General features: G+C 41.6%; 1 protein-coding gene across 11 annotated transcripts in view; it reads right to left on the bottom strand.

The window, feature by feature from the left end:
• Positions 1–22676, bottom strand: part of LOC139755988 (uncharacterized) — a 540334-nt gene that overhangs the window by 425823 nt on the left and 91835 nt on the right. For all 11 annotated transcript variants that reach the window (XR_011714233.1, XM_071674896.1, XM_071674892.1 and 8 more), the window contains exon 5: positions 10506–10625. Coding sequence is in view for 10 of the 11 variants with exons in the window: in XM_071674896.1 (XP_071530997.1) it covers positions 10506–10625 (120 nt within the window). In the remaining variant the exon portion in view is untranslated. The remainder of the gene's footprint in view (positions 1–10505; positions 10626–22676) is intronic.

Below are 22676 nucleotides of genomic sequence, written 5' to 3'. Positions count from 1 at the left end.
CTTAACCTCTGTAATTTGAGCACTCAACCTTTATCCCCCTTGGCCTTTGTACAATGGCACTATGCAACCATTCGAAATCCTCAGGTACCGTTCACATGAGTCATACATACATTAAATCACCTTACCCCAAAAAACCCTATATCCTGCCACCTGCTATCATCAAACACATTCAAAAACCTTCAAAATCCTCATTCCCTCCAGTGCACCTCTCAGCATTTTAAACATCCCAAAAGGTCTCACTTTCAATCACGCGCCTATCAATTAACACATAATCAATATCGCTCTCTGGCCATATATATTATATATATATATATATATATATATATATATATATTTTTTTTTTTTTTTTTATACTTTGTCGCTGTCTCCCGCGTTTGCGAGGTAGCGCAAGGAAACAGACGAAAGAAATGGCCCAACCCCCCCCCATACACATGTACATACACACGTCCACACACGCAAATATACATACCTACACAGCTTTCCATGGTTTACCCCAGACGCTTCACATGCCTTGATTCAATCCACTGACAGCACGTCAACCCCTGTATACCACATCGCTCCAATTCACTCTATTCCTTGCCCTCCTTTCACCCTCCTGCATGTTCAGGCCCCGATCACACAAAATCTTTTTCACTCCATCTTTCCACCTCCAATTTGGTCTCCCTCTTCTCCTCGTTCCCTCCACCTCCGACACATATATCCTCTTGGTCAATCTTTCCTCACTCATTCTCTCCATGTGCCCAAACCATTTCAAAACACCCTCTTCTGCTCTCTCAACCACGCTCTTTTTATTTCCACACATCTCTCTTACCCTTACGTTACTTACTCGATCAAACCACCTCACACCACACATTGTCCTCAAACATCTCATTTCCAGCACATCCATCCTCCTGCGCACAACTCTATCCATAGCCCACGCCTCGCAACCATACAACATTGTTGGAACCACTATTCCTTCAAACATACCCATTTTTGCTTTCCGAGATAATGTTCTCGACTTCCACACATTTTTCAAGGCTCCCAAAATTTTCGCCCCCTCCCCCACCCTATGATCCACTTCCGCTTCCATGGTTCCATCCGCTGACAGATCCACTCCCAGATATCTAAAACACTTCACTTCCTCCAGTTTTTCTCCATTCAAACTCACCTCCCAATTGACTTGACCCTCAACCCTACTGTACCTAATAACCTTGCTCTTATTCACATTTACTCTTAACTTTCTTCTTCCACACACTTTACCAAACTCAGTCACCAGCTTCTGCAGTTTCTCACATGAATCAGCCACCAGCGCTGTATCATCAGCGAACAACAACTGACTCACTTCCCAAGCTCTCTCATCCCCAACAGACTTCATACTTGCCCCTCTTTCCAGGACTCTTGCATTTACCTCCCTAACAACCCCATCCATAAACAAATTAAACAACCATGGAGACATCACACACCCCTGCCGCAAACCTACATTCACTGAGAACCAATCACTTTCCTCTCTTCCTACACGTACACATGCCTTACATCCTCGATAAAAACTTTTCACTGCTTCTAACAACTTGCCTCCCACACCATATATTCTTAATACCTTCCACAGAGCATCTCTATCAACTCTATCATATGCCTTCTCCAGATCCATAAATGCTACATACAAATCCATTTGCTTTTCTAAGTATTTCTCACATACATTCTTCAAAGCAAACACCTGATCCACACATCCTCTACCACTTCTGAAACCGCACTGCTCTTCCCCAATCTGATGCTCTGTACATGCCTTCACCCTCTCAATCAATACCCTCCCATATAATTTACCAGGAATACTCAACAAACTTATACCTCTGTAATTTGAGCACTCACTCTTATCCCCTTTGCCTTTGTACAATGGCACTATGCACGCATTCCGCCAATCCTCAGGCACCTCACCATGAGTCATACATACATTAAATAACCTTACCAACCAGTCAACAATACAGTCACCCCCTTTTTTAATAAATTCCACTGCAATACCATCCAAACCTGCTGCCTTGCCGGCTTTCATCTTCCGCAAAGCTTTTACTACCTCTTCTCTGTTTACCAAATCATTTTCCCTAACCCTCTCACTTTGCACACCACCTCGACCAAAACACCCTATATCTGCCACTCTGTCATCAGACACATTCAACAAACCTTCAAAATACTCATTCCATCTCCTTCTCACATCACCACTACTTGTTATCACCTCCCCATTTACGCCCTTCACTGAAGTTCCCATTTGCTCCCTTGTCTTACGCACCCTATTTACCTCCTTCCAGAACATCTTTTTATTCTCCCTAAAATTTACTGATAGTCTCTCACCCCAACTCTCATTTGCCCTTTTTTTCACCTCTTGCACCTTTCTCTTGACCTCCTGTCTCTTTCTTTTATACTTCTCCCACTCAATTGCATTTTTTCCCTGCAAAAATCGTCCAAATGCCTCTCTCTTCTCTTTCACTAATACTCTTACTTCTTCATCCCACCACTCACTACCCTTTCTAAACAGCCCACCTCCCACTCTTCTCATGCCACAAGCATCTTTTGCGCAATCCATCACTGATTCCCTAAATACATCCCATTCCTCCCCCACTCCCCTTACTTCCATTGTTCTCACCTTTTTCCATTCTGTACACAGTCTCTCCTGGTACTTCCCCACACAGGTCTCCTTCCCAAGCTCACTTACTCTCACCACCTTCTTCACCCCAACATTCACTCCTCTTTTCTGAAAACCCATACTAATCTTCACCTTAGCCTCCACAAGATAATGATCAGACATCCCTCCAGTTGCACCTCTCAGCACATTAACATCCAAAAGTCTCTCTTTCGCACGCCTGTCAATTAACACGTAATCCAATAACGCTCTCTGGCCATCTCTCCTACTTACATAAGTATACTTATGTAATCTCGCTTTTTAAACCAGGTATTCCAATCAAACATCCTTTTTCCAGCACATAAATCTACAAGCTCTCACATTTCCATTTAACAAACAACTGAACTACCCCATTCATACCAATTATCCCTCAACTGCCACATTACTCACCTTTGCTTTTCAAATCACCCATCACTATAACCCCGTGTCCCTCGTGCATCAAAATCAAAACCGCTAACAACACTCATTCAGCAGCTCCCAAAAACTTGCCTCTCATGATCTTTTCTTCTCTCATGCCCAGTGCATATTCAACCAATAATCACCCACCTCTCTCCATCAAACTATTCAATTTTACCCATATTAATCGAGAATTTACTTTCTACGTTCCTATCATATCTATCTATATCTATAAAATATATATATATAATATATATATATATATATATTATATATATTATATCTATATATAGTCATTATTTATATATTTATTTTTGCCTTGTCGCTGTCTACCGCGTGGCCCAACCCACCCCATACCCATGTAAATACATACATTGTCCACACAACGCAAATAATACATACTAATACATCTCAATTGTAACACATATATAATATAACACACACTATGACAAATATACACATTTACATAATTCATAAAGTCGCCTTTATTATTCCCATCGCCACCGTCGCCACACATGAAATTAAAACCCCATCCCCCCACATGTGTGCACGTAGCGCGTAGGAAAAAGACAACAAATGCCCCACATTCCATCACACTCAGTCTATAGGGGTGCATGCATAATGCACCAAAACCACAGCTCCCTTTCCACATCCAGGAGCCACCACTAACTTTACCTGGTTACCCCCAGACGCTTCACATCCCCTGGATCATTCCACTGACAGCACGTCGACCCTGGTGTACCACAATCGTCCTATTCTCTCTATCCTTGCAAGCCCTACACCCTCCTCATGTTCAAGCCCCGATCACCTCAATTCTTTTCACTTGATCTTTTCCACCTCTCAATTTGGTTCTCACCACTTCTCCTCTTCCCTCCACTCTCTGAAACATAATCCTCTTTGTCAATCTTTCCCCACTCCATTTCTCTCCAGTGACCCCAAACCATTTCAAAACACCCTCTTCTGCTCTCTCACCACACTCTTGTTATTACCACACCATCCGCGTCTCAACACCTTTCATTAACTTTACTTGATCAAACCACCTCAACACCACATATTGTCACTACTCACAAAGCAATCTCATTTCCAGCACATCTACCCTCCTCCGCACACACTATATATATCCCATGCCTCACACCATAATAACAAATGTTGGAACCACTATTCCGTTCAAACATCACCCATCTTGTTGTTCCAAAATAATATATATTAGATATGGGTAAATGTTTGAAGGAATATGGTTCCTACAATGGTTTATGCCGGTTGCGAGGCCTGGGCCTATGGATAGAGTTGTGCCAGAGGATGGATGTGCTGGAAATGAGATGTTTGAGGACAATGTGTGGTGTGAGGTGGGTTTGAATCGAGTGAGTAAAGTAAAGGGTTAAAGATGTGTGGGAAATATAAAGAGCGTGGTTGAGAGAGTCAGAAGAGTGTTGTTTTGAATTGGTTTGGGCACATGAAAGAATGAGTGAGGAAAGATTGACCAAGATGAAATATGTGCGGAGGTGGATGGAACGAGGGAAGAGGGAGACCAAATTAGGTGGAAATATGGAGTAAAAAAGATTTTGTGTGATCGGGGCCTGAACATGCATGATGGAGAAAGGAGTGCAAGGAAATAGGAGTGAATTGAGCGATGTGTTATCCCGGGGTTTTGACGTGCTGTCAGTGGATTGAATCAAGGCAGTTAAGCTCGGGGTAAACCATGGAAAGCTGTGTAGGTAGTATATTGCGTGTGTGGACTTTATGTATATACTTGTGGTAGGGGGGTGGGTTGGACCATTCTTTCGTTCTGTTTCCTTTCGCTATCCTCGCAAATTGCCGGAGACAGCGACAAAGTAGAAAAAAAAATATATATATAATATATTTTTATTTTATTATATATATATATATATATATATATATATATAATATTTTTTTTTTTTTTTTGCTTTGTCACTGTCTCCCGCATTTGCGAGTAGCGGGGGGGTACCAGGAAACCGATGAAGATGTGGCCCAACCCACCCCCATACACAGAAAATACATAACGTCCACACACACCAAATAAACATACCTACACAGCTTTCCATTGTTTACACCCAACCGTTTCACCATGCCCTTATTCAATCCACAGACATTCAGCACGTCGAACCCCGGTAAACCTCAGTCGATCCAAGTTCACTCTATTTCCTAGCCCTCACTTTCACCTCCTCATGTACAGGCCCGCGGTACACAAAATCTTTTTTTACTCCATCTTTCCACCTCCAATTTGGTCCTCCTCTTCTCTCGTTTCCCCTCCACCTCCAACACAATATATTCTCTTGTCAGTCTTTCCTGCACTCATTCTCTCCATGTGCCGAACCATTTCAAAACACCCTCTTCTGGCTCTCTCAACACGTTCTTTTTATTCCACACATCTCTCTTACCCCTTAACGTTACTTACTCGAGCATACACCTCACACCACATATTGTCCTCAAAAAATCTCATTTCCAGCACATCCATCCTTCCTTCCTGCGCACAAGAATAACTCTATTCCTTTGCCCAACGCCTTGCAACCGTACAACATTGTTGAACCACAATTCCTTCAAACATACCCTTTTTTGCTTTCCGATAATGTTCTCGACTTCCACACATTCTTCAAGGCTTCCAAGAATTTCGCCCACCTTCACCCCACCTTATTATCCACTTCCGCTTCCAAGTTCCATCCGGTGCCAGATTCACTCCCAGATATCAAAACACTTCACTTCTCCATTTTCTCCATTCAAACTCACCTCCCAATTGGTGGTGTGAGTGTTTAATCGAGTAAGTAATGTAAGGGAAAGAGAGATGTGTGGGGAAAAAAAAAAGAGCGAGGTTTGAGAGAGCATAAGAGGGTGTTTTGAAATGGTTTGGGCACATGGAGAGGATGAGTGAGGAAAGATTGACCAAGAGGATATATGTGTCAGAGGTGGAGGGAACGAGGAGAAGTGGGAGACCAAATTGGAGGTGGAAAGATGGAGTGAAAAAGATTTTGAGTGATCGGGGCCAGAACATGCAGGAGGGTGAAAGGAGGGCAAGGAATAGAGTGAATTGGATCGATGTGGTATACCTGGGTTGACGTGCTGTCAGTGGATTGAATCAGGGCATGTGAAGCATCTGGGGTAAACCATGGAAAGTTCTGTGGGGCCTGGATGTGGAAAAGGAGCTGTGGTTTCGGGCATTATTGCTTGAAAGCTAGAGACTGAGTGTGAACGAATGAGGCCTTTGTTGTCTTTTCCTAGTGCTACCTCGCACACATGAGGGGGGAGGGGGATGGTATTTCCATGTGTGGCGAGGTGGCGATGGGAATGAATAAAGGCAGACAGTGTGAATTGTGTGCATGGGTATATATGTATGTGTCTGTGTGTGTATATATATGTGTACATTGAGATGTATAGGTATGTATATTTGCGTGTGTGGATGTGTATGTATATACATGTGTATGGGGGTGGGTTGGGCCATTTCTTTCGTCTGTTTCCTTGCGCTACCTCGCAAACGCGGGAGACAGCGACAAAGCAAAATAAATAAATAAATAAAATATTTTAGGGAGAATAAAAAGATGTTCTGGAAGGAGGTAAATAAAGTGCGTAAGACAAGGGAGCAAATGGGAACTTCAGTGAAGGGCGCAAATGGGGAGGTGATAACAAGTAGTGGTGATTTGAGAAGGAGATGGAGTGAGTATTTTGAAGGTTTGTTGAATGTGTTTGATGATAGAGTGGCAGATATAGGGTGTTTTGGTCGAGGTGGTGTGCAAAGTGAGAGGGTTAGGGAAAATGATTTGGTAAACAGAGAAGAGGTAGTAAAAGCTTTGCGGAAGATGAAAGCCGGTAAGGCAGCAGGTTTGGATGGTACTGCAGTGGAATTTATTAAAAAAGGGGGTGACTGTATTGTTGACTGGTTGGTAAGGTTATTTAATGTATGTATGACTCATGGTGAGGTGCCTGAGGATTGGCGGAATGCGTGCATAGTGCCATTGTACTAAGGCAAAGGGGATAAGAGTGAGTGCTCAAATTACAGAGGTATAAGTTTGTTGAGTATTCCTGGTAAATTATATGGGAGGATATTGATTGAGAGGGTGAAGGCATGTACAGAGCATCAGATTGGGGAAGAGCAGTGTGGTTTCAGAAGTGGTAGAGGATGTGTGGATCAGGTGTTTGCTTTGAAGAATGTATGTGAGAAATACTTAGAAAAGCAAATGGATTTGTATGTAGCATTTATGGATCTGGAGAAGGCATATGATAGAGTTGATAGAGATGCTCTGTGGAAGGTATTAAGAATATATGGTGTGGGAGGCAAGTTGTTAGAAGCAGTGAAAAGTTTTTATCGAGGGTGTAAGGCATGTGTACGTGTAGGAAGAGAGGAAAGTGATTGGTTCTCAGTGAATGTAGGTTTGCGGCAGGGGTGTGTGATGTCTCCATGGTTGTTTAATTTGTTTATGGATGGGGTTGTTAGAGAGGTGAATGCAAGAGTTTTGGAAAGAGGGGCAAGTATGAAGTCTGTTGGGGATGAGAGAGCTTGGGAAGTGAGTCAGTTGTTGTTCGCTGATGATACAGTGCTGGTGGCTGATTCATGTGAGAAACTGCAGAAGCTGGTGACTGAGTTTGGTAAAGTGTGTGAAAAAAGAAAGTTAAGAGTAAATGTGAATAAGAGCAAGGTTATTAGGTACAGTAGGGTTGAGGGTCAAGTCAATTGGGAGGTGAGTTTGAATGGAGAAAAACTGGAGGAAGTGAAGTGTTTTAGATATCTGGGAGTGGATCTGGCACCGGATGGAACCATGGAAGCGGAAGTGGATCATAGGGTGGGGGAGGGGGCGAAAATTCTGGGAGCCTTGAAGAATGTGTGGAAGTCGAGAACATTATCTCGGAAAGCAAAAATGGGTATGTTTGAAGGAATAGTGGTTCCAACAATGTTGTATGGTTGTGAGGCGTGGGCTATGGATAGAGTTGTGCGCAGGAGGTTGGATGAGCTGGAAATGAGATGTATGAGGACAATGTGTGGCGTGAGGTGGTTTGATCGAGTAAGTAACGTAAGGGTAAGAGAGATGTGTGGAAATAAAAAGAGCGTGGTTGAGAGAGCAGAAGAGGGTGTTTTGAAATGGTTTGGGCACATGGAGAGAATGAGTGAGGAAAGATTGACGAAGAGGATATATGTGTCGGAGGTGGAGGGAACGAGGAGAAGAGGGAGACCAAATTGGAGGTGGAAAGATGGAGTGAAAAAGATTTTGTGTGATCGGGGCCTGAACATGCAGGAGGGTGAAAGGAGGGCAAGGAATAGAGTGAATTGGAGCGATGTGGTATACCGGGGTTGACGTGCTGTCAGCGGATTGAATCAGGGCATGTGAGGCGTCTGGGGTAAACCATGGAAAGCTGTGTAGGTATGTATATTTGCGTGTGTGGACGTATGTATATACATGTGTATGGGGGTGGGTTGGGCCATTTCTTTCGTCTGTTTCCTTGCGCTACCTCGCAAACGCGGGAGACAGCGACAAAGCAAAGAAAAAAAAAAAAATATATATATATATATATATATATATATATATATATATATATATATATATATATATATATATATATATATATATATATATATATATATATTTTTTTTTTTTTTCCCAAAAGAAGGAACAGAGAAGAGGGCCAATTGAGGATATTCCCTCAAAGGCCCAGTCCTCTGTTCTTAACGCTACCTCGCTATCGCGGGAAATGGCGAATAGTATGAAAAAAAAAAAAAAAATATATATATATATATATATATATATATATATATATTTTTTTTTTTTTTTTTTCTTTTTCATACTATTCACCATCTCCTGCGTTGGCAAGGTAGCGATAAGAACAGAGGACTGAGCCTTTGAGGAAAATCCTCACTTGGCCTCCTTCTCTTTTCCTCCTTTTGGAAAATTAAAAGCGAGAGGGGAGGATTTCCAGCCCACCGCTCCGTCCCCTTTCAGTCGCCTTCTACGACACATGGGGAATGCGTGGGAAGTATTCTTTCTCCCCATCCCCAGTTTTCTGGTTCCATTTACTGCTAAGTCCACTCCCAGATATCTAAAACACTTCACTTCCTCCAATTTTTCTCCATTCAAAGTTTTTTATTTCTATGTATTATACTTAGTCGCTGTCTCCCATGTTAGTGAGGTAGCGCAAGGAAACAGACGAAAGAATGGCCCAACCTACCCACATACACGTTCACACAGGCACATATACACACCTATACATTTCAATGTATACATACATATACATACAAAGACATATACATATATACACATGCACAAATTCATACTTGCTGTCTTCGTTCATTCCCGTCGCCACCCCCCCACACATGAAACAGCATCCCCCTCCCCCCTGTGCACACACGGTACCACTAGGAAAAGACAACAAAGGCCACATTCATTCATACTCAAGTCTCTAGCTGTCATGTGTAATGCACCGAAACCACAGCTCCATTCACAGTTACATCCCAATCAACTTGTCCCTTAACCTTACTGAACCTAATAATCTTGCTCTTATTCACATTTACTCTCAACTTTCTCCTTTTAGAAATTTACCTACAAGATGGGGAGCGTTTCTAGCCACCCAGTCCCATCCCCTTTAGTCGCCTTGTATGACATGAAGGGAATACATGGGAAGCATAATAAATATAAATGAATACAAGTGCATGTATGTGTGTATATGTGTACATATCTGAGAGTGGATGGGTCTTTCTAGGTCTGTTTCCTGGCGTTACCTCATGATCAGTACCTTTGGATGCTAATCTATCATTTCATAGAGGATTTTTCTTATTTTTCTATTTCATTTACTTACTAATTTTTTCCATACTGTGTGGTGGAATGTTTGAACCATGCTTGCCATTTCATTGTTATAAACATATTCACCTAATCTATCCAACCCTTGTGTGATCTATATATGACTTTCCACTCTAACTTGTAATCGGTAAATCATCACTTTGAACAGCTTGCCAAATATATCTATGCATGTATTCTTTGAAGCTCCAGAATATAATTCCTGACTTCATATACTTCCACTCTTTATATACTTCCCTCTTTACCTCTCTTAAGTAATATAACATTTCTCATACTATCTATTAATGCTTTAATTTTTTTTCCCAACCCCTGCTCTAAAAACCACCAGTTCCATTTCTGAAACTGCAAAGCTAGAATAATCACTTCTTCATATAAGCCTTTTACACATTCCATAATCAAGTTTTCGCATTCATTAGGGGATTAAAGGCACTTCTGACTCTTCTTCAAATACCTCAGTATCCAGTATGTACTTTCCTGCTACCAACCTTACTGAATTTCATCCCTCATACCTGTAATTCACTAAACATTTACTTAATTCTCACAAAAAATACATCAACTTTAATTCTTAGTATATACATAAATCTTACTGCAAGATAGAAATGAAATTAATACAATTCTCTTCCCCTAAATAGCCACTTCTTGTTAAAAATGAAGACAACACTCACCAGCTGGTGTGCCTGCGTACCGGGCTGACCCAAGGGCAGAGAAGTCATGTCCTGACTGCCCTCACCACCAAAGCCTTCTCCAAGGGTCAGCCGCCTGGCCATGTCACCCCCACCAGGCCACTGGAAAACATAAAATCATTCCAATTTAGGACTTCAGTCTCTGAAATCTATAGCTTTCTTCTTAAACATTCCATTTATATTTCCATATCTTGCATTCTAAGGGTCCAATAGCAACAACTGAAGAATTCTGGATACTGTTTTAACAACACCCTAAGAAAAGCAATCATCATTTAATAACAATGTATGAAAAAGATACTGGCTTAGGAAGTAGACACAAGTTGAAAAATGATGTTGGAAAGAATAGAAAGTAAGAGAAAGGAAGATGAGTGCCTTAAATGAGAAACATGAAACAACAATTACTGGTACTGATAGACATTATGGATTCTGAACTCTTTAAGAAATCAAATGGCATACAATTTGAATGTCTGATAGCAGAACCATTCTAAACCTACACCCCATGACCTCACATGTGAGGTCATGTTACTAAGGTACTGGAAGGTCAGGTGTAAAACCTAATTAGAGGAATCTGGCATGGGTTGGTCAGGTGAGGACCCTCAATCCTCATTTGATCTTGCTTATTTAACTCACTGCACTGTTCTTGCATTATTCCCCAAAACATGTTCTGAAAATTATATAAACCTGGGAAGACATTCTTTTAATTTCATTAGTTATACAAATTACTAGAGTAGTTTGGCTTTAAGATGGGGACTACCATTGCAGCAAAAACATGCACTGCCAGAGCAAACTCACCATGAAACAATCAGCACAAAGCTTAAGAATTTCAACAACAAAAGTATAAAAATCTCCAATAGAAATACTAAAACAAACATATGAGACATAAAAAGATGTAGGTTTTGAAAACTGAAAAACTGAATATGACATATTATCTAAGATATCCTATATAAAATCATGATTAAGGTTAACCAATCCTCAGTATTTCTAGTGAGAAGGGACAAGTCTTCCCCATCTTTCACTAACCACACAACCAAGACTGTGGTTGCTCACTTGTTTTAAGCACACCTTTGGCCAATCAAAGATCACAATAATGTCATTGATCCACTTAGTGCTAGCCACTAGCAGCTCAGAATCAGCAGCATACAGGCATCAACCCAAAAGCTGTCAAAGATGGTACAAAGAAAAGATTTTCTTAAAAAGGGATAAAAGTAAGGCATGGAAAACAAACGAGAAATTAAAAAAACACTCTGGGACATCTTAAAGACAAAAGGTTTCCATTTTCAAAACCCATGGTTCTCTCCTCTACAGTTTTTTCCATCTTCAAAACTTACATTTCTCATCTATGCATTTTTTCCACTTTCAAAACCTACACATTTCTCCCCAGTGGTCCGTCTCACAAGCATGAGAGCATACACATGTGAAAGAGGAGGGTTAAGGGAACTTTTAGATGAGACTAAACCCAAAAGTAAATATCAATAAATTCAAAGGTGATTTGCAAGCACATAGGAAACTCTCTCTTGAAAGGAATACCCACAACCACAAGCATTAGATTTGCAATATTTAAACTGCAGTACTACTCAATGAAGGTGACATATGAAGGTCAAAGGCACCTTTTCTTGATTTCCTCCAACTAAAGGATTCTGAGGAAGGTTAAGGTAGGTGAAACCTTCCTAACACCATGTGTTTTAGCATAAAGTCCTAGAAAAAAGAATGAATTTTCTCAATCTATGCAGAGATATACCTTGCTGAGAGGGGTTGCAAGGTTCCAAGATGCACAAGTAAATACAGATAGACCCAAATTCATGAAAGGGTTCTGTCCATGAAAAGCCTTTCTCAAACCCAAAACATGTGAATCGAGGCACAATTTTCCCACAGACACCCATTTCATTGGGGATGAGAGGGCCAGGGAAGTGAGTCGGTTGTTCTTCACTGATGATACAGTTTTGATGGCTGATTTGAGTGAGAAACTGTAGAAGTTGGTGAGTGAGTTTGGAAAAGTGTGTGAAGGAGAAAGTTGACAGTAACTGTGAATAACAGCAAGGTTATTACGGTTCAGTAAGGTTGAGGGACAGGCTAATTAGGATGTAACTTTGAATGGAGAAAAATTGGAGGAAGTGAAGTGTTTCAGATATCTGAGAGTGGGCTTGGCAGCAAATGGAACCATGGAAGTGGAAGTGAGTCACAGGGTGGAGGAGGGAGCAAAGGTTTTGGTAGCTATGAAGAATGTGTGGAGGGAGAGTACATTATCTCGGAAAGCAAAAATGGGTATGTCTGAAGGCAAAGTAGTTCCAACAATGTTGTATTGGTTGCAAGGCATGGGCTATAGCTAGGGTTGTACTAAGGAAGGTGGATGTACTGGAAATGAAAGGTGTTAGGTGGTTTAATAGAGTAAGTAATGAAAGGGTAAGAGAGATGTGTAGAAATAAAAGGAGTGTGGTTGAGAGGCAGAAGAGAGTGTGTTGAAATGGTTTGAACATATGGAGAGAATGAGTGAGGAAAGATTGACAAAGAGGATACATGTGTCAGAAGTGGAGGGAACAAGGAGAAGTAGGAGACCAAACTGGAGGTGGAAAGATGGAGTGAAAGAGATTGCAAGCGATCGGGGCCTGAACATACAGGAGGGTGAGAGACGTGCAAAGAATAGAGTGAATTGGAACGATGTGGTATACTAGGGTCGATGTGCTGTCAGTGGGCTGAACCAGGGCATGTGAAACAACTGGGTTAAACCATGGAAAGGTCTGTGAGGCCTGGATGTGGATAGGGAGCTGTGGTTTCTGTGCATTACATATACAGATAGAGACTGAGAGTGAACAAATGTGGCCATTTTTGTCTGTTTCCCTGGTGCTACCTTGCTGAAGCAAGGGGTAACGATGCTGTTTCCTATGGGGTGGGGTGACGTCAGGCATGGATGAAGGTAAGCAAGTATGAACACATACATGTGTATATGTGTTTGATATGTGTATGTAAATGTAAGTATATGTGTATATGTTGATAGGTATATGTATGTGTATGTGCATATATGGGCATTTATGCATATATAAGTGGGAAATGCCATTCTTTGTCTGTTTCCTGGCACTACCTCACTGACAAAGAAGACAGCGATCAGGTATAATAAAATAAATACTACAAAATTCTACAAAACGTTTTCAATGACAAATCTTGGTGTACTAAATTATCTTAAGCCGATAATACAGCATCCTGATAAGAATTCTACTCAAAATATGTTCAAAGTTTCTGATCACTTGCAAGATTCTGAGCGAGCTAGTGTAGTTGATAATCTCACCAGTCACAAATTAGGATGCTCTTGGTGCCTGCCTGAGAGCCATCTTGTTTGTTTTGATGTATTGGTGCAGCCCAGTGCTATCAAAGATTTTTTTTTTCTTTTTATACATGTTTGCCATTCCCTTGTCAGCAAGGTAGGGCAAGGAACAGACAAAGAAATGGTTTCATTCACTCAGATCTAGTCTCTGGCTTTCACTGAAACCAGAGCTCCCATCCAAAACCAAGCCCCACAAACCATTCTGCGGTTGCCCCCAGGTCACTTCAAATGCCGTAGTTCAACCCAGTGGCAGCACATCATTCCCTGTAACCCCCAGTGATCAAATTTGTTCTAGCCCTCACATGTCTCACATCATCCTGTATATTCAGGCCTTGAGCCTTCAAAGCATCTTCCACTTCATCCTTCCATCTACTAAGTTTCCTCCTTTTCCTTCTTCCATCCTTTTCTGACATGTATACTCTCTCAGTCATCCTTTCCTCCCTCATTCTCTCCATACGTCCAAACTATTTCTGCAAAGCCTCCTCAGTGCTCTCATATATTCTGTTCTTGCTGCCACATCTCTTCCCTACCCTATCATTTCTTATTTGATCAACACCCCTCACATCAAATTTTGTCATCAAACATCTAATTTCAAACACATTCATCCTATCCATATTTTTTGTTAAGGCCTATGCATTTCATCCATACAGCAATGACAGAACTACTATACCATCAAACATACCCATCTTACCCCATAAAGACTGTAACCTCTCTTTCCACACATTCCTCAAAATGGCCAAGAGCTTTGCCCCCTCACCCACCCCATGGTTCAATTTACCTCCCAGGGATCCATTTGTTGCTAAATCCACTCCAAATCATCTAAAACACTCTACTTCCCCCAAGATCTCTAATAACTCTGCTTTAATTTACATTTACTCTCATCTTTCACCTCTTGCACACCCTCCTACAATCAGACATCAGTTTCTACAATTTTCTAACTGATCCATTAGCAACACTGCATGTATTATTGGCAAACAACAAATGACTCCCCCACCAAACATGCACATGCACTCAAGTTTAAGAAGATAGGGCAACACGAGTGTAAAGCTCTCTCCCCATCAATCACAATTACTAATAACATACCATATATTTGTAAGACCTACCACAAAACATCTCTCAACTCTGTAGAGTCCTTTCTCCAGATCTGTAAATGCCACATACAAATCCTTCTTTTTCTTGAAGTACTTCTCACACACATTCTTCAATGGAAATATCTGATCTACCCTCCTTAACATATTCTCATCTATAGCCCAAGCTTTAGATCCATACAGCACTGTTGGGATTACTATACATCTAAACATGACCAATTTGCCCTCCCTGATAATGAACATTCTTTTCACACATTCTTTAATGCTGCCAAAGCCTTTGACCTCCCTCACCAATCCCAACAACCACTGCATTTCCCAACACCTCCACTTCCAGGTATCTACAACACTTCGCTTCCTCCAAATTATCTCCATTCAAATTCAAATCCCAACTAACCTGTCCCTCTTCCTTACTAAACCAAACAACCTTCCTTTTATTCACATTTACTCTCATCTTTGCTCAAGCAGGAAACAGCAGTCAAGTATGGAATATATATGTATATATATGGAGTGAATTGGAATGAATTGGTATAATGGTGTTGATGTGCCATCAATGGACTGAACTAGGATATGGGAAATGTCTGGGGTAAACCATGGAAAGGTCTGTGAGGCCTGGATGTGGGTAGGGAGCTGTGGTTTTGGTGCATTATACATCATGGCAACTAGAGACTGAGTGCGAACGAATGTGGCCTTATTTGTCTATTTTCCTGGCACTACCTCACTGAAGCAGAGGATAACAATGCTGTTTCCTGTAGGGCGAGTTAGTGCCAGGAATGGGTGAAGGCAATCAAGCATGAATATGTACATGTGTATCTATGTATATGTCTGTGTACTTGCATGTATGTATATGTATGTGTTGAAATGTATATGTATTTATATGTGTGCGTATGGGCATTTATGTATATATGTGTGTATATAAGTGGATGGGCCATTCTTCGTATGTTTCCTGACGCTATCTTACTGACATGGGAAACGGCAATCAAGTATAATAACATAATAATAATACATGATTGCCATTTCCTATATTAGTGAGGCAGGGCCAAGAAAGAGACGAAGAAAGATCCAGTTGTTAAACATACACACACACACACACACACACACACATTTATTTATATTTTATTATACTTTGTCGCTGTCTCCCACGTTTGCGAGGTAGCGCAAGGAAACAGATGAAAGAAATGGCCCAACCCCCCCCCCATACACATGTATATACATACGTCCACACACGCAAATATACACACCTACACAGCTTTCCATGGTTTACCCCAGACGCTTCACATGCCCTGATTCAATCCACTGACAGCACGTCAACCCTGGTATACCACATCGCTCCAATTCACTCTATTCCATGCCCTCCTTTCACCCTCCTGCATGTTCAGGCCCCGATCACACAAAATCTTTTTCACTCCATCTTTCCACCTCCAATTTGGTCTCCCTCTTCTCCTCGTTCCCTCCACCTCCGACACATATATCCTCTTGGTCAATCTTTCCTCACTCATTCTCTCCATGTGCCCAAACCACTTCAAAACACCCTCTTCTGCTCTCTCAACCACGCTCTTTTTATTTCCACACATCTCTCTTACCCTTACGTTACTCACTCGATCAAACCACCTCACACCACTCATTGTCCTCAAACATCTCATTTCCAGCACATCCATCCTCCTGCGCACAACTCTATCCATAGCCCACGCCTCGCAACCATACAACATTATTGGAACCACTATTCCTTCAAACATACCCATTTTTGCTTTCCGAGATAATGTTCTCGACTTCCACACATTCTTCAAGGCCCCCAGAATTTTCGCCCCCTCCCCCACCCTATGATCCACTTCCGCTTCCATGGTTCCATCCGCTGCCAGATCCACTCCCAGATATCTAAAACACTTCACTTCCTCCAGCTTTTCTCCATTCAAACTCACCTCCCAATTGACTTGACCCTCAACCCTACTGTACCTAATAACCTTGCTCTTATTCACATTTACTCTTAACTTTCTTCTTCCACACACTTTACCAAACTCAGTCACCAGCTTCTGCAGTTTCTCACATGAATCAGCCACCAGCGCTGTATCATCAGCGAACAACAACTGACTCACTTCCCAAGCTCTCTCATCCCCAACAGACTTCATACTTGCCCCTCTTTCCAAAACTCTTGCATTTACCTCCCTAACAACCCCATCCATAAACAAATTAAACAACCATGGAGACATCACACACCCCTGCCGCAAACCTACATTCACTGAGAACCAATCACTTTCCTCTCTTCCTACACGTACACATGCCTTACATCCTCGATAAAAACTTTTCACTGCTTCTAACAACTTTCCTCCCACACCATATATTCTTAATACCTTCCACAGAGCATCTCTATCAACTCTATCATATGCCTTCTCCAGATCCATAAATGCTACATACAAATCCATTTGCTTTTCTAAGTATTTCTCACATACATTCTTCAAAGCAAACACCTGATCCACACATCCTCTACCACTTCTGAAACCACACTGCTCTTCCCCAATCTGATGCTCTGTGCATGCCTTCACCCTCTCAATCAATACCCTCCCATATAATTTACCAGGAATACTCAACAAACTTATACCTCTGTAATTTGAGCACTCACTCTTATCTCCTTTGCCTTTGTACAATGGCACTATGCACGCATTCCACCAATCCTCAGGCACCTCACCATGAGTCATACATACATTAAATAACCTTACCAACCAGTCAACAATACAGTCACCCCCTTTTTTTTATAAATTCCACTGCAATACCATCCAAACCTGCTGCCTTGCCGGCTTTCATCTTCCGCAAAGCTTTCACTACCTCTTCTCTGTTTACCAAATCATTTTCCCTAACCCTCTCACTTTGCACACCACCTCGACCAAAAGACCCTATATCTGCCACTCTATCATCAAACACATTCAACAAACCTTCAAATACTCACTCCATCTCCTTCTCACATCACCACTACTTGTTATCACCTCCCCATTTGCGCCCTTCACTGAAGTTCCCATTTGCTCCCTTGTCTTACGCACTTTATTTACCTCCTTCCAGAACATATATATATATATATATATATATATATATATATATATATATATATATATATATATATAATGAATAAATAATTTTTTTTTTTTTTTTTTGCTTTGTCGCTGTCTCCCGCGTTTGCGAGGTAGCGCAAGGAAACAGACGAAAGAAATGGCCCAACCCACCCCCATACACATGTATATACATACGTCCACACACGCAAATATACATACCTATACATTTCAACATATACATACATATACATACAGAGACATACACATGTATACACATGTACATATCTATACATGCTGCATTCATCCATTCCTGCCGCCACCCCGCCAAACATGAAATGACACTCCCCGCCCCCCCTCGCCCCACATGTGTGCAAGGTAGCGCTAGGAAAAGACAACAAAGGCCACATTCGTTCACACTCAGTCTCTAGCTGTCATGTATAATTCCCTTTCCACATCCAGGCCCCATAAAACTTTCCATGGTTTACCCCATACGCTTCACATGCCCTGATTCAATCCATTGACAGCACGTCGACTGGGTATACCATATCATTCCAATGCACTCTATTCCTTGCAACCTTTCACTGTTCTGTATGTTCAGGCCCCGATCGCTCAAAATCTTTTTCACTCCATCCTTCCACCTCCAATTTGGTCTCCCACTTCTCCTCGTTCCCTCCACCTCTGATGCATGTATCCTCTTTGTCAATCTTTCGTCACTCATTCTCTCCATGTTGACCAAACCATTTCAATACACCCTCTTCTGCTCTCTCAACCACACTCATTTTATCACCACACATCTCTCTTACCCTTTCATTACTTACTTGACCAAACCACCTCACAACACATATTATCCTCAAACATTTCATTTCCAACACATCCACCCTCCTCCGCACAACCATATCTATAGCCCTTCCCTCACAACCATATAACATTGTTGGAACCACTATTCATTCAAACATGATCATTTTTGCTTTCCGAGATAACATCCTTGCCTTCCACACATTCTTCAACGCTCCCAGAACCTTCGCCCCCTCCCCACCCTGTGACTTGCTTCCGCTTCCATGGTTCCATCCGCTACTAAATCTGCTCCCAGATTTCTAAAACACTTTACTTCCTCCAGTATTTCTCCATTCAAACTTACCTCCCAATTGACTTGTCCCTCAACCCTACTGTACCTAATAACCTTGCTCTTATTCACATTTACTCTCAGCTTTCTTCCTTCACACACTTTACCAAACTCAGTCACCAACTTCTGTAGTTTCTCACACAAGTCAGCCACCAGTGCTGTATCATCAGAGAACAACAAGTGATTCACTTCCCAAGCCCTCTCATCCACAACAGGCTGCATACTTGCTCCTCTCTCCAAAACTCTTGCATTCACCTCCCTAACAACCCCATCCATAAACAAATTAAACAACCATGGAGACATCATGCACACCTGCCGCAAAATGACATTCACTAGGAACCAATCACTTTCCTCTCTTCCTACCCGTACACATGCCTTAAATCCTTGATAAAGACTTTTCACTGCTTCTTGCAACTTACTTCCCACACCATATACTCTTACTACCTTCCACAAAGCATCTCTATCAACTCTATCATATGCCTTCTCCAGATCCATAAACGCTACAAAAAAATCCATCTGTTTTTCTAAGTATTTTTCCCATACATTCTTCAAAGCAAACACCTGATCCACACATCCTCTACCACTTCTGAAACCACACTGATCTTCCCCAATCTGACGCTCTGTACATGCCTTCACCCTCTCTATCAATGATCTCCCATATAATTTCCCAGGAATACTCAACAAACTTATGGAATACTCAACAAACTTATACCTCTGTAATTTGAATACTCACCTTTATCCCTCTGCCTTTTTACAATGGCACTATGCAAGCATTCTGCCAATCCTCAGGCACTTCCATGAACCATACATACAATGAATATCCTCACCAACCAGTCAACAACACAGTCTCCCCCACAGCAATACTATCCAAACCCGCTGCCTTGCTGGCTCTTATCTTCCACAACCTCTTCTCTGTTTACGAAATCAATCTCCATGACCCTCTCACTTCACACACCACCTCAACCAAAACACCCTATATGTGCCACTCTATCACCTAACACATTCAGCAAACCTTCACAATACTCACTCCATCTCCTTCTCACATCACCACTACTTGTTACTACCTACCCATTTGCCCCCTTCACCGATATTCCATTTGTTCTCTTGTCTTATGCACTTTATTAACCTCCTTCCAAAACATCTTATTCTCCCTAAAATTTAACGATGCTCTCTCATCCCAATTCTCATTTGCCCTCTTTTTCACCTCTTGCACCTTTCTTCTGACCTCTTGCCTCTTTCTTTTATACATCTCCCACTGATCTGCACTATTTCTCTGCATAAATCAGCCAAATGCCTCTCTCTTCTCTTTCACTAATAATCTTACTTATTCATCCCACCAATCACTACCCTTTGTAATCTGACCACCTCCCACTTTTCTCATGACACAGGCATCTTTTGCACCAGCCATCACTGCTTCCCTAAATACATCCCATTCCTCCCCCACTCCTATTACGTCAATTGTTCTCACCTTTTTCCATTCTGCACTCAATCTCTCCTGGTAGTTCCTCACACAACTCTCCTTTCCAAGTTCACTTACTCTTACCACTCTCTTCACCCCATTCTCTCCTCTTTTCTGAAAATCTCTACATATCTTCACCTTTGCCTCCACAAGATGATGATCAGACATCCCTCCAGTTGCACCTCTCAGCACATTAACATCCAAAAGTCTCTCTTTCATGCGCCTAAAAATTAACACATAATAATCCAATAACGCTCTCTGGCCATCTCTCCTACTTACATACTTATGTATATCTCTCTTTAAACCAGGTATTCCCAATCACTAGTCCTTTTTAAGCACACAAATCTACAAGCTCTTCACCATTTCCATTTACAATACTGAACAACCCATGTATACCAATTATACCCCCAACTGCCACATTACTCACCTTTGCATTCCAATTGCCCATCACTATAACATAGTCTCGTGCATCAAAGCTGCCAACACACTCATATATGGGAGGGTATTGACTGAGAGGGTGAAGGCATGTACAGAGCAACAGATTGGGGGAGAGCAGTGTGCTTTCAGAAGTGGTAGAGGATGTGTGGATCAGGTGTTTGCTTTGAAGAATGTATGTGAGAAATACTTAGAAAAGCAAATGGATTTGTATGTAGCATTTATGGATCTGGAGAAGGCATATGATAGAGATGCTCTGTGGAAGATATTACGAGTATATGATGTGGGAGGTAAGTTGCTAGAAGCAGTACAAAAGATTTTATCGATGATGTAAGGCATATGTAAGAGTAGGAAGAGGGGAAAATGATTGGTTCTCAGTGATGTCGGTTTGTGGCAGGGGTGTGTGATGTCTCCATGGTTGTTTAATTTGTTTATGGATGGGGTTGTTAGGGAGGTGAATGCAAGAGTTTTGGAGAGAGGGGCAAGTATGCAATCTGTTGTGGATGAGAGAGCTTGGGAAGTGAGTCAGTTGCTGTTCGTTGATGATACAGCGCTGGAGGCTGATTCAGGTGAGAAACTGCAGAAGCTGGTGACTGAGTTTGGTAAAGTGTGTGAGAGAAGAAAGCTGAGAGTAAATGTGAAGAAGAGCAAGGATATTACGTACAGTAGGGTTGAGGGACAAGTCAATTGGGAGGTACATTTGAATAGAGAAACACTGGAGGAAGTGAAGTGTTTTAGATATCTGGGAGTGGATTTGGCAGTGGATGGAACCATGGAAGTGGAAGTGAGTCATAGGGTGGGAGAGGGGGCGAAAGTTCTGAGAGCGATGAAAAATGTGTGGAAGGCGAGAATGTTATCTCGTAAAGCAAAAATGGGTATGTCTGAAGGAATAGTGGTTCCGACAATATTATATGGTTGCGAGGCGTGGGCTATAGAGAGAGTTGTGTGGAGGAGGGTGGATGTGCTGGAAATTAGATGTTTGAGGACAATATGTGGTGTGAGGTGGTTTGAACGAGTAAGTAATGAAAGGATAAGAGAGATGTGTGGTAATAAAAAGAATGTGGTTGAGACAGCAGAAGAGGGTGTTCTGAAATGGTTTGGTCACATGGAGAGAATGAGTGAGGAAAGATTGACCAAGAGGATATATGTGTCAGAGGTGGAGGGAACTAGAAGTGGGAGACCATACTGGAAGTGGAAAGATGGAGTGAAAAAGATTTTGAGTGATCAGGACCTGAACATGCAGGAGGGTAAAACACGTGCAAGGAATAGAGTGAATTGGAACGATGTGGTATACCGGGGTTGACGTGCTGTCAATGGATTGAAGCAAGGCATAAGAAGCTTCTGGGGTAAACCATGGAAAGTTCTGTGGGACCTGGATGTGGAAAGGGAGCTGCGGTTTTCGGTGCATTATACATGACATCCAAATCCACCGCCTTGCCAGCTTTCATCTTCTGCTAAGCTTTTACTAACTCTTCTCTGTTTACCAAATCATTCTCTCTAACCCTCTCACTTTGCACATCACCTCGACCAAAACACCCTATATCTGCCACTGCATCATCAAATATAAATATATATGTATAAATATATAAATGATATATAAATATTTATATATAAACTTGTATATAAATCTATATATAAATTTATATAAATTTACATAAATATATAATCCTATGAGTCCAAGGGGAAAATGAAAC

Source organism: Panulirus ornatus, chromosome 20 (genome assembly GCF_036320965.1).
Source record: "Panulirus ornatus isolate Po-2019 chromosome 20, ASM3632096v1, whole genome shotgun sequence".
Taxonomy (NCBI): Eukaryota; Metazoa; Arthropoda; class Malacostraca; order Decapoda; family Palinuridae; genus Panulirus; species Panulirus ornatus.
This window is presented reverse-complemented; position numbering and strand designations above follow the sequence as displayed.